Raw genomic sequence first — 12637 nt, 5'->3', positions numbered from 1 at the left:
ATATCACAGCCCAACAAGACAGCAAGTAACCACCAACAGCAGAAGAATCAATTTGGCATACTTGACCCAACAAGCCCTCCTCCCCTCCCAATTGCAACCGAACCACCCTGCAGGCAACCACAGACAACCAACCACACCCTGCCCCCCCCAATCCCTCTCATTACCAAGGAAATGTAATAAGCAAATAGAAACAGAACATATCCAGTTGACGCTGGCACAATCCCCCCCCCACTAAGTAGAAGAATATAAGCTTCTCCACCCCACCCACAGCCCCTTCTCTTCCCAGCCTTATACTGTACTGCAAAAAACACTAATGTCTCACAACAAATGTAACTGATCTGTAGAAAACACAACCTGAAAACGAGACAATGTGCATATTTTTGTAAACTAGGAAAACCTTTAATAAGAATTATTAAACACACACAAGTCTGACTTTCTCTAAGTCAGAGCTACTATTAATTCACTTCTGTTTTCAGGGACTTTCACCACCTTCAGATTCTATTTATTCCGACAAGTCATAGGTTGGGAACATGTTGAGTATCCTATGCAGGACCACAGTTGCCACCATTCCTGGCTGCTGGGCACACTGCCTAGGGCTGATGGGAGTTGGAGTCCAGCAAAATATGAAAGGCCACAGAGCTTCACTGGGGAACACAACTCACGGTCATCATCCGTGTGCAGCTTGGCCTTTAATTTCTCCATTTTTTTTTCATCTCGCAGCAGCGTCCGATCTTTCTTCAGGGTCCCTGTGCCCTCCTCTTTCTTTTCTTCGGTGCTCTCTTGAATTAAGGAGTATTCTTCGTAGTTGGTTATTCCTGGAATTGCAAGAGCAAGCTAAGTCTGCTTATTCAACGCAGCTATTTGGTCCCAAACCACATCCTCATCTAAACCAAGCAAGAAAACACCAAACACCGTTCTTCTAGAACACTGCTGCTCTGCCATGGGGAACTCCATGGCCTAGTTTGGATGTAATGCTAGCAGCGTTTCTCAAACTTGGGTCCTACAACTCCCATCATCCCTAGCTAGCAAGACCAGCGGTCAGGGGTAATGGGAGTTGTAGTCCAACAACAGATGGGAACGCAAGTTTGAGAAACACCATCCTAAAGTCTGTTTAAAAAAGAAAAGGCCTCACAGGCCAATTTAGAACGTGAGACTGGGCCCAGGTGCCTCACAAGGCCTGCATGCCCATCCCTTCTCCTCCTTTCTCCAGTACAGCCACGAGGAGGAGTTTGGTAGCTTTCACTTCTGTTTTACAAGCAAGCCATGGTTTATGAAGCTCACTTAGTTTTTACTAACCACAGTGCTTGGGGTGTGGCTTAGCTCATTATCATGCTAAGCCATAGTTCAGTCCATGGCATCACTAGGGAAGGGATCTTACCAGTCACAGAGCTGGGAAAGGCAGCCCCTGTGGCACAAAAACTCTCTCTCAGCCTGCAGGCATTCTTTCAGGCTGTGACAGTGGGAGATGTGGGAAGCAAGGCCCTTGCCATCAGCTCTGCTGAAAGACCAGCTCCATCAGGTGCATCCCACCCCTGAGCAGTTCCCATTCCAGCTGCTCATTATAATAACTAATATTTAACTTTAAGAATTGGCTCCTGAGTTGGCTCCTGCCTCCCTCTCCCCTGCCCATCCCTTTCCCCTTTTGTGCTGTGTCTTTTGGACTGTAATCTTACAGGCAGGAGCAACGTTGTTTTAATTGACCGTGCATAAGCTTCTGCAAGAGGCTTTGGGGCTGGAGAGTTGGGTACAGGTGCTCTAAAGAAACAACTAAGAGCACACCCCAGTAACATCCAGAGTGACCTAGGGAGTCACAGGTTGGCCAACATGCTGGCTGCAAATGTTCCACCTGGTAACACATCTTGGGGTAGTTAGTGGGCAGTTGTTAAGAACGGGAAAATGAAGCCATTTGTGGCACAAGTGGGGAACGTAAGTTCCAAGGGCCAGACGTGGCCCCCCAGGCTTGCCAATCTGGGCCCCAGAACTGCCTGCAGGCCATGCCCCTCCTCCAACCTGCTCTGCATATCTTCAAGGCCCTTTGCCTGGCTGGAATGCAACCCTGGACCATGGCAATGCCTCTTCCTTGTATGGACGGACTGTGGAGGTGCATGTGGATATAGAAAGTTTTGTGTGACTTGTGTGCTTTTAACTTGGGCATGTGGCAAAAATAAAATTGAGGTGGAAAGGGGCCAGGGTTGTGGGAGAAATGACTTGGGCTTTGATTATATGTGATCTTGGCTTTAGGTGTTACCCCTGGAACATAAATCCTGCATAGGTTGTGGGCTTATTGTACAAAGAGTCTGACTCATGGATCCCCCTCCATTTTTGCCTCAGACCCCCAGAATGTGGTCCACGGGAGAGAAATGCCATTCTCAACCTCCTGCTGCATAACCTGGATCAGAAGCTCAAGTTTCCAGGACAACCTTTTTTCTTAGAATGGAGATCATGCATCAAGGTTCAAGACCCCAACGGTTGTCCCCACCCCCCCACCCCCATTCACCAGCAAGTTCCATTTACATTCACTTAGCACCCTTTCTTTTCTTCTGGAGTTGTTATTCCTACCAGGGCAGGCAGTAAAAGGTGAGGTTTAGGCCTGGAGACCCCAATGGCTATCTATTTCTCCTCACAGGAAAAATCTATCCTAGGAAATGGAGTTAATGGCATCCTTGGCCTCACCTATCCGGCTGCAAATGGTCACCAGCAATTCTCCAACCGTTTTAGAATCGTCCACCATCACCGTCTTCACCGACCCGTCCAGCATCCGGATCTTCTGCGGCCTTTGCTTCTTCTTGTATTCCAAAATATCCTAGGAAGTGAGTAACAGGGACACTTTTAAGAATAGTCAGAGGCAGGCCCAGCTGACCCTCCTAGGAAGCTTGTGAAATTCCGAGAGGGTCTGGGTTTGACCCTTCTTCCATAGCCCTTCCCAGGGCTACAGAAGACTAGTGTGGGATCTTTGACAGCTGAGGGATATCTTTCAGATCCCACACTAGTGACAAACTGTTTTAAACTGATTTTAACACAGTATTATAATTATTTCCTTGTAACCCAGCCTGGGACTTTATGGTGAAGGGTGAGTAAGAAATCTTAATAAATGAAGTCAATAAATAAACCTGAGGCTCTAGGGCAGGCATCCCCAAACTTTGGCCCTCCAGATGTTTTGGACTACAACTCCCATCTTCCCCGACCACTGGTCCTGTTAGCTAGGGATCATGGGAGTTGTAGGCCACAACATCTGGAGGGCCGCAGTTTGGGGATGCCTGATCTAGGGGGTTGACTCCCAGGAACTTTCCCAATGCCACAAGGGCTTTCCAGGGATCCCTTAAGGAAATGCCTTCCTGAGGAGGTTACCAGGCACGTAACAGGGGTGCCTCTGCTTTGTTGCACAACCAACATTTGGGGAGGGGGGTGATTGTTCCGGGCCATTCCAGATTACCCCCAACATTCTAACCTAGAGTGGGGAGAAGGTAGATCTGGATCAAGCAGCAGATTTCTGGGTGCTCTGCACTATATCGGCAAAGGTTTCTAACTTGCAACTGTTTTAACAGTGGCAGCAATGAAATTACCCCCCCTCCCTCCCGCCTTAAATTACACCACTGGGATGACGAAAGCCTGGAGGAACCAGGTGTGGATGTTTGTATGGAAGAGCTGTGAACTGCATCCTGTCCCAGAATTCAAACAAAATCCTGGCCTCAGAGTTTTTAAATCTGTATATATTGCACCAGGCTCTGAAGGGTGAATCTAGAGTGGGGGAATCCCTAAGGGGGTACCATTCTAGCCCTACTCAGAGTGGAGCCATTGAAATGAATGAACTTAGTTTGGTCATGTCCATCAACTTCAATGGATCTACTCTTTTAAATGATTAGCACTGTATTTTCTGAAACCTTTTCCATCCTAAAACTCATTCGCAGTCTGATAATGTTGGTGAAATCTTCCAAAAATATGGGCCCTAATGAAGTTTTGTGGATAATTTATAATGTAAGAGTGGACATGCTAAGACCCACTTAGCCCAGCCTCTTTTACCCTCCTTACAGAGGCTACCTAGATGCTTCTGGAAAGCCAAGCAAGGCATGCAGGCAATAACCCAATCCTGCAGTATATTCGCAACACATTGTGTTCAGAGGTCAACTGTCCCTGCGCATGGAGGTTCCGATTCTACCACGACTCACAAATGTTATAAGAGGGCTGTGACTAGCATCCAACGCCATACTCCTCCTCCTGGGTGTGGAGTCTCTACCTAGCTAGCCCTGCTGCCCTGTCACCAACAGACCACCCCCCTATCACAGAAGCCCACATATCTCAGCCGTACCCCATTCCGCAGCATGTAGTAATCGAGGGTCCTCCCGGCTTCCAGCCAAATGCCTTTCCGTGGATCTTCATCAGACAGGAATAACCCATAGTCGGAGGCTGGGAAATGAAAGGCAGAAAAGGACAGGCTGCAGAGCAAATAGAGTGTATTCCAAATGAAGGTTTTCCCACTTGATTAGAGAGCCATGAAGTGCCCCTCCAGCTTCTCCCCTCCCCCTCCCCCTCTTACTTTCTCTTTCCCACAATTGGCTCACCTACCTCAACACAGCTCAAAGCACGTTGGAAAGCGGATTGTTCGCTTTGGAGAGGAAGGGAAAGTGAACACTGTATCTACAAAAGGGGGCCATTACAGTGTTCATTTGTTAAGAGAAAAGATAAAGAATTCTCAAAGGTTGAAGTATTTAATCATAAGACCCCGAACCAGGAACTTTAACATCCCTGTGACTAGAGTTCTGGGAAGAGGCTCTTGGATCAGGCCAGTGGCTCATCTAGTCCAGCATCCTGTTCTCGCAGTGGCAAACCTGACGCCCCAATGGGAAAGCCAGAAACAGAATCTGGACACAAGAACATTCTCCCCTCCTCTGGTTTCCAGCAACTGGTATTCAGCTGCATTGCTGCCTCCGACTGTGGAATCAGAGCATAGCCATCCTGGCTAGTAGCCACTGATAGCCCTCTCCTCCTCCATGAATGTGTCTAAACCTCTTTTAAAGCCATCCAAGTTGGTGGCCATCGTTACCTCCTGGGGGGGGGGGCGGCAAATTCCATAGTTTATGTGCTGCATGAATAAGGACTTTCTTTTATCTATCCTGAAGCTTACAAAACGCAGCTTCTTCGGATGTCCATGAGTTCTAGTGCTATGACAGAGGGAAGGAAAAAAAATTCTCTATGCACTTTCTCCATGCCATGCATAATGAACCTTTTTCCAACTCCTTTTTGAGGTGAGGCGGCCAGAACTGTATACACTACAGCGTTCCAAATGTGCTTAGTCGCACCATGGTTTCCTGCTGGCAGAAACTGAGAATGCCGCAGCAAATGCTGTGACCAAAGGGACATCTGCGGAGGAGCACGCCGAGGGCGAGGTGCCCATAGGTCACGGGCATGTCCCTGCTGGAACCGCGGGAGATGAAGGCCGAAACGGCAACGCCAAAAGGCAACGCTCCAACGACGGCGCTTTAATCCCTCGCTGCTAATTAATGAAGGCTGCATTCAAACGTAATGAACCAAATAATACAAAGTAGTTTAGAGCTAATGCTTCCACTCCATCAGTGTCTATTAATCTGGCTGTTCGGCGGATGCCCTTGCGGAGCCTCCTTGCAATGGAAACGGTTGACAGTGAGGGGCAGAAATTCCCAGCTTGGATTCAAAGCCCCCGGGGAAGCAACAATTAGCTCCAAAACTGCATTGCCAATCAAGGCCCCATCTTGCCCGCATTATGGCATTGCTAATCTTGAATCCCAAGTTAATATGAACTTGCCTGTGGCCGCCCCAGACAGCAATGCTGCAATTTGTGAGCGATTGGTTGCCCTAAAATAAATCAAGGTTTCCCACTGCCCTGGAAACTGACATTATTTGTTGAAGATGATAAATACATAAACATGTTTGTTCTGAGTGGAAATGAGCAAAAGAGGGCCTTTTCACAATCCCTTTTTCCCTCTTAGAGAAAGTAGCAGCCCTTTGGGTAATTTTGCAATGGGGGTGGGTGCTGCAAAAACAGGGCAGAAATATTAACCCACTGGGTGGGTGGGTGGGGGCCGGAGTGGGTGGCAATGTAAAAAGAGAAGTTGTGAGTGTAGCAAGGCTTGCCTGCCTCAGTGACACATTTTCTCACTTCCCACCTGCTCCACACACATACAGAGTGAAGACGATGCATTTGCCCTCACTTCAGGGGCATCGCTCCATGTCCAATAAAATACCTGCCACTATTATTTATTTACATTCCATGTTTCTCCCAGAGTCAGGACTCAAGGCAGCTCGCAAAGATTAAAACACAGAAAGATAAAAACATACAGCAGATAACAGTTAAGAAGTATCTGAACTGTAACAGAATTAAAACAATATAAAAACAAATCTATTAAAATGCAAGTAGCAAAGAGTCTGGCCTCTCTAGGGAGGGAGTTCCAAAGTCTGCGAACAGCTGCTAAGGCAGCCCTCTGAGACACCACAACCTTTTCATGCTCATTATGTGAACCTTGATTGCTCATCAAGACACCCACTGCCTTATCTGGGGTGGGGAACCATGTCGTCGTCGTCGTCGTCCCAATGTGGAGGGACTCCCATCAGCCCCAGTCAGAAAGACCACCAGTTAGGGATGGTGGGAGCTGCAGTCCAACATCTAGAGATGGGGTGGAGAACTGGACCTGGTGGGGCAGCCCAGTTCATAATAATAATAATAATAATAATAATAATAATAATAATAATAATAATAATAAATTATTTATACCCCACCCATCTGGCCGGGTCTCCCCAGCCACTCTGGGCGGCTTCCAACAGAAAAATAAAACACAGTAATCTATTAAACATTAAAAGCCTCCCTGAACAGGGCTGCCTTCAGATGTCTTCTAAAAGTCTGGTAGTTGTTTTCCTTTTTGACATCTGTTGGGAGGGCGTTCCACAGGGCAGGCGCCACCACCGAGAAGGCCGATTATCTCTCCCACTTGCCATGGGCCAAGTTTGAAACATGGGGGGGGGCACAATGATGTCATGTGACCCTTCCTTGCCCACAGTTTGAAATCAAGCTGTGCCGGCCCACAAAGTGAGGCCATTCAGCTGACTGGCGAGTCTTATCTGTAACTCAAATGTGGGGTTTGCCAAAACCAACCTTGTCCAGTTTGAGCCTCTGGCACTCGCTCACGAATAACACGGCAGGCGTCGTACACGGCTGTGGAGGGCTCAAACTGCATCGTCTTGACCACATTGCACTGGCGAATGCAGATCTTCAAGGACAGAGCAACCATCTTGCCAGATCTCTTGCAGGCTTCTCTTTATGTTACCTTGGGCAGAAACAAAACAAGACACATTAGATTGCTATTTTTTAAAACAACAACAACAACCCTGTCCTTTTGAAATCACAGGACAGCCAAACTTCTATGGTAGCTTTCTGTGTCTCCTAATATCATCTCCTGAAATCATGAGCACACAGGGGGCTGTCTTTGAGGTTCTCCAAAGGAAGACAGAGGGCATTCCCATCACCAGTTCCCTAAAATCCTCAATCATTTATTATGTGGTCACAGATACACTAAAACAGTGTGTGCAAAGAATAAGAACACGGGCATCAAAACACACTTGTTTAAAAAACAGTATGATACAAAGGTTAAAACATGCACACATTTATACTAGAAAGCGCGACACACACACACACACACCCCATTGTTCAGCCTGGACACTGAGGTCCAGCTCCGAGGGCCTTCTGGCAGCTCCCTTGCTGCAAGAAGTGATGTTAAGGGAACCAGGCAGAGGGCCTTCTCAGTAGTGGCACCCACCCAATGGAATGTGAAGAAGATAAGTAACTAAATGACCTTAAAATGCATCTGAAGGCAGCCCTTTTCAGGAAGCTTTTAATGTTTCATGTTTTGTTTTCTTTCTTTAGATTTTGTTGGAAGCCGCCCAGAGCGGCTGGGGAAACCCAGTTGGATGGGGGAGGGGGGAGATCACCACCACCATCACCTCCACCACCATTAGTAGAGAAATGCAGTGCATCTCTCCATAATCTGTGACCAGATGCCTGCTCAGTCTGCTGCCCAGATGGTGCCAGCTGTTGGGTGGGGCAACATCAAGGTACCACTTGCTCTCCCTTCACAGGGTCCTTGATCTTTAAGCCCTTCAACTGAGGACACTTTCAAACAGAGGATTCTCTTCTCCTCCTCCTCTCTCCTCTGTAAAGTACAGCACAGGCGCAAATCCCCCTCTTTCTGCCTTGCTTGCCATTCATGCAAGGGGAATGGCAGAGGGCAGACACCCTAAGCTTTACATAAAGTGTCATAAAGTGCATACCTGCCAAGTTCCTATGGGAGAAATAAGGGACCAGACCGGAAGTAGCAGACTGGAAGTAGCGCTGCCACCATTTTGGAACTGGGCGGAGCATGCTCAGAAGCAACTTTTGATGCAGCTCTGCCCAGTTCCAAAATGGCTGCAGTGTGACTTCTGGCACGGTGGCCATTTTGGAACTGGGCAAAGCAGCATCAAAAGTCGCTTCTCACCTAGTGGCAGGGGGTGCTCTGAGGGGGGAGGAGGGGGCGGAGGGAAGCCCAGACACAAAAATGGAACCTTTGAAGTGCTGCGCCCCGCAGGTTCCTCTTGTGGCAGGAGGGGACTTGTGGAGGGGCAGTATGAAGAAGGAGGAGGATTGAGTGAATATTATAAGGATAAGATTTGGAATTAGAATAGAAAATCCACCATAATCAATTAGAGAAGTTAAGAAAACCAGGAAGAAGAGAATCGAGGAAGTCATAATGACAATGTTAAGAAAAAAATAAGTGGGAATCTTTATTTTTATTTTTTTGTGTGTGTGTTTTTGTGTTTTAATGTTTGTTTAAGGGTTGTGTTAAAGGAGCAGCTGGGGGGAAACCAATCCTCAGAACCCCTCCATCCCTGTTCTTTCAGTGGCAGGGAGGGGATGAGGGGGGAGGGGGGAGGGGGAGGTCAAACCCAGCTTTACAATGGACCCCTCTGATTCTCAATGCCCATGGGTACTACTGGTGGCAGAAGTGGACTTGTGGGGGGAGGGAAATTGGAGGGACAGATCATATATTGTGTGTTTTGTTTGTTTTGTTTCTATAAAAAAAACCAATAAAAAAAAAGTCGCTTCTGAGCATGCTCCGCCCAGTTCCAAAATGGCCGCCGCCTCAGAATAAACCGGGGGGAAACAAAAAAATTCCATTTTTTCAGCTGGGAACAGCTGGAAAAATGGGGGTTTCCCGGGGAATATGGGAGACTTGGCAGCTATGCATAAAGTGACATGTACTTTCTCACGTTAATTTGCTTTGTAACGCAAGAAATATCTTTCATTAAAAAACTAATTTTTAAAAACTCAAATAAGCGCCATCAGTGCAGTTTGGTACACCTCACAATGAGACAGCCAATTTTACAGCCATATGATACAAAAGATAAAAACATGAGCTCTAAACTACAAGTAGAGTGAGAGTATCATCTTACAAGACCTTTGAACAATGAAGAGGGACTTGGACACTAACACTGTTATTAATTGGTTTGTATTAGCCATGAAATATTTTAGGTACCATTCCTGTATCCTTCCAGGGGCCTCTGCATAAGGGGCCAAAGTAGCCTCTCTACGAAGATGACATTAAAAAAGGGCGTGACCCAGAGCTTTGACTGCTTCGTTGGCTCCACGGGTGTTGTATCGTGGGTTTCTTAATAGTAGTCATTCAGTGACAACATCTTCATGATAACAGCTCTTTATTTAAGGCAACAAGACAAGACTGACTCTGAGGACAGGAAAGCTACATTTATAGGGACAGGGGACTAGCTAGAAAGGGATACATTTTGGAGGGAACAATATCAGGCAATCACAGTGCTGCCTTTTGGAGGGAACCAATAAGATAGAGGATCCAAATACAGCAGCTTAAATGAACCAATAGTAGCTGAACCAAAAGGCAGTTACTTTACCCTAAAGCACATACAGACAATAGTAATGCAGATATAAAATCCTTTGACTCAATACACAACAACGGGGATAACAAACGATCCTCATATGGGACTTCCCGGCTAGCCTTTTAACCTGAGATGCCTGGGATAGAAACCTGGGACACCTCCAAAAATCACTTGTAGTCCTTGTAGCACATTCCGGGCTCTGTCAAAATCTGGACCCATTCATAACAGCTGCAGATCTGACCGCTGGATTCTAATGAGGCTGGATGGAGTTTTTTGCTTTTGTGTCATTTTGGAGTCTGCCTAAAGGCACAACAATGTTGTCAGAAGCATGCATGCTAAGTCCCAAGAGATCTTGGAGTTATCCATGCCCCTTCCTTGAGGACTGATACTTCCTTCCGGCCCCACTGCCAACTCACATGATTCCACTGGAGGAGGGAAGGCAGTGGAGGGCCAGACCTTTGCTGGAAGAAGCATTGTCAACTCATATGCACTCATTTGGGGGGGGGGGTCCTGCAGGGATTGTTTGTGGGGTGAAGAGAAAAAAACCCTGAAAGGGATAGAAGGCTAGCTTCTCTCACACACACAAATAGAGAAGAACAGTGCATGTTTCAGATCCTACAAATGCTAGAAACAACTCTTTTAAAAGCTTGGAAAATTTATTTATTTAGAGCATTTCTTCAGTCAGAAAGCCTCCCAGAGTGGCTTACATACAATTGATTAAAACAAGACAGTCCCAGCCTGCAGGCTTACAATCTTTAAAAAGTGGCACATGAAGAAAGGGGTGGAATATTTAACCCAGACACCAATTCTTACACAGTTCTTATAATTGCTGGCACAGTTCAGGGGCAGTTCAGAAAAGCTGATAGTTCAGCAAAGCCCTGCTTCATGATATGGGGGTTAATGTTCACTGTCCTGCACTGTAATGCACCCATGGATGCATTAGCAACACAAACGCCAGGAGCATATCAATGTCTGGAGCAGGAATGGGGGGCCTGAGGCCCTCCAGATATTGCTGGACCACAACTACCATCATCTTTGATCACTGGCTAAGGCTGATGGGACCTGGAGTCAGTAGCATCTGCTGGACCACAAGCTACCCACCCCTGGCCTGTCTGGAACCAGCTAGGAACACTTTTTTTAATGCTGATCTCTAAACACTCACTTACCTAGGAAATGTAAGCCAGAAACCAAATACCATCCCACTTTTAAAACCATGGCTGAATGGGATGCCAGGACAGTGTGTTACTCAGAAAGAATGTAAAAAACCCTGAAGGCTTTTATTGTTTTCAGGGTCCCCCCTCCCACCCCCCACAGAGCAATTCACTTTATAATTTCCAACAGCTGGCAGAATGGCCGCGCCACTTGCGAGAACAAAAATCAGATCTGGGGACCTTGCCCTGCAAGGAAAGGAACAGATGAGCAACAGCCTTTGCTTCTCTAGAAACAGAGGGAGTATTCAGGCTTGACTCCCTCTTAGAAGCCAGAGGAGAGACGTTTCCCATAGCCAATGAATAGGCGTCAAATGAGTTCAGACTTGAAAGACAGCATAAATATTGATTGCATCTGTAATACATGTAATGCAATTCTGCCACAGGGCTGAAGCTGGTTCACAAATGGGTGGGAGAGGATAATATTCCCCTCTCCCTACTTTAAAAAAATCTTTGCAAGAATCCTAGAAGGCTGCTTGGGCCGAGAGAGATGGTTTATTGAGAGTATGAATCTGGCAACAGGACTGCATCAACTTGCAAAAGTACCTAGTTCCCCTAAGTACTTTATAAATAGAGTGACTGGCCTCAAATCCCTGGCTGTGGCTGTGCAGGGATTTCCCTAGCTGAAGGGGCTTCCTGCTTGGGTTATCCTGTTCACATGCCAGGGAAATAGCAAGATGGGATTGATTAAACTATGTGCACCAGGATGCCATGTGCTCAGAGTAAATAAAAGGCAGAGAATCCTGGCTTACCATTACAGTCATACCTCAGTTTAAGTACGCTTCAGTTTGAGTACTTTCAGTTTAAGTACTCTGCGGACCTGTCTGGAACGAATTAATCCACTTTCCATTACTTTCAATGGGAAAGTTCGCTTCAGGTTAAGTACGCTTCAGGTTAAGTACAGACTTCCGGAACCAATTGTGTACTTAAACCGAGGTACCACTGTACATGTTATTGCTGCCAGCAGGTGAGAGCAATGCCCTCTGTACATGCTCCAAGACCCTTTAATATATTTTCACTTCATATTCTTAGGCACTGAATACATATCCCAATCCCAAACTGCATGGAGAGAGGAGGGGTGGTCATGTTGTGTGGATGCCTGATGATCGTCTTCCAAAGCAACTACTCTATTCCAAACTTAATAATGGAAAGCGTAATGCTGGGGGCCAACAAAAGAGGTTTAAAGACTGTCTCAAGGCAAATCTTTAAAAATGTAGTATAAACACCGACAACTGGGAAACACGGGCCTGCGAGCGCTCCAGTTGGAGAACAGCCTTGACCAAAGGTATCATGGGCTTTGAAGAAACTCGATCTCAGGATGCAAGGGAGAAATGTGCTAAGAGGAAGGCACGCTTGGCAAATCCACACCGTGATCAACTCCCGCCTGTAAACCAATGTGGAAGGACGCGTGGATCCAGAATTGGCCTCCACAGTCACTTACGGACCCATTGTTAAAACCGTGTTTATGGAATCTTACTCGGCTACGAGTGATTGCCAAAGAGAGAAGAGAAGAGAGA

The 12637-nt window shown here is 46.7% G+C and overlaps 1 protein-coding gene across 3 annotated transcripts in view; it reads right to left on the bottom strand.

The window, feature by feature from the left end:
* Nucleotides 1-12637, bottom strand: part of TLN2 (talin 2) — a 185612-nt gene that overhangs the window by 118779 nt on the left and 54196 nt on the right. For all 3 annotated transcript variants that reach the window (XM_060282860.1, XM_060282861.1, XM_060282859.1), the window contains exons 2-5: nucleotides 7124-7295; nucleotides 4307-4404; nucleotides 2674-2803; nucleotides 663-815 (exon numbers count right to left, since the gene is read on the bottom strand). In XM_060282860.1, the coding sequence (XP_060138843.1) occupies nucleotides 663-815; nucleotides 2674-2803; nucleotides 4307-4404; nucleotides 7124-7259 (517 nt within the window). In that variant the 5' untranslated portion in view covers nucleotides 7260-7295. The remainder of the gene's footprint in view (nucleotides 1-662; nucleotides 816-2673; nucleotides 2804-4306; nucleotides 4405-7123; nucleotides 7296-12637) is intronic.

Source organism: Zootoca vivipara, chromosome 14 (genome assembly GCF_963506605.1).
Source record: "Zootoca vivipara chromosome 14, rZooViv1.1, whole genome shotgun sequence".
Classification (NCBI taxonomy): domain Eukaryota; kingdom Metazoa; phylum Chordata; class Lepidosauria; order Squamata; family Lacertidae; genus Zootoca; species Zootoca vivipara.
The sequence above is the reverse complement of the archived record's forward strand: the minus strand, read 5'-3'. Positions and strand labels throughout refer to the sequence as shown.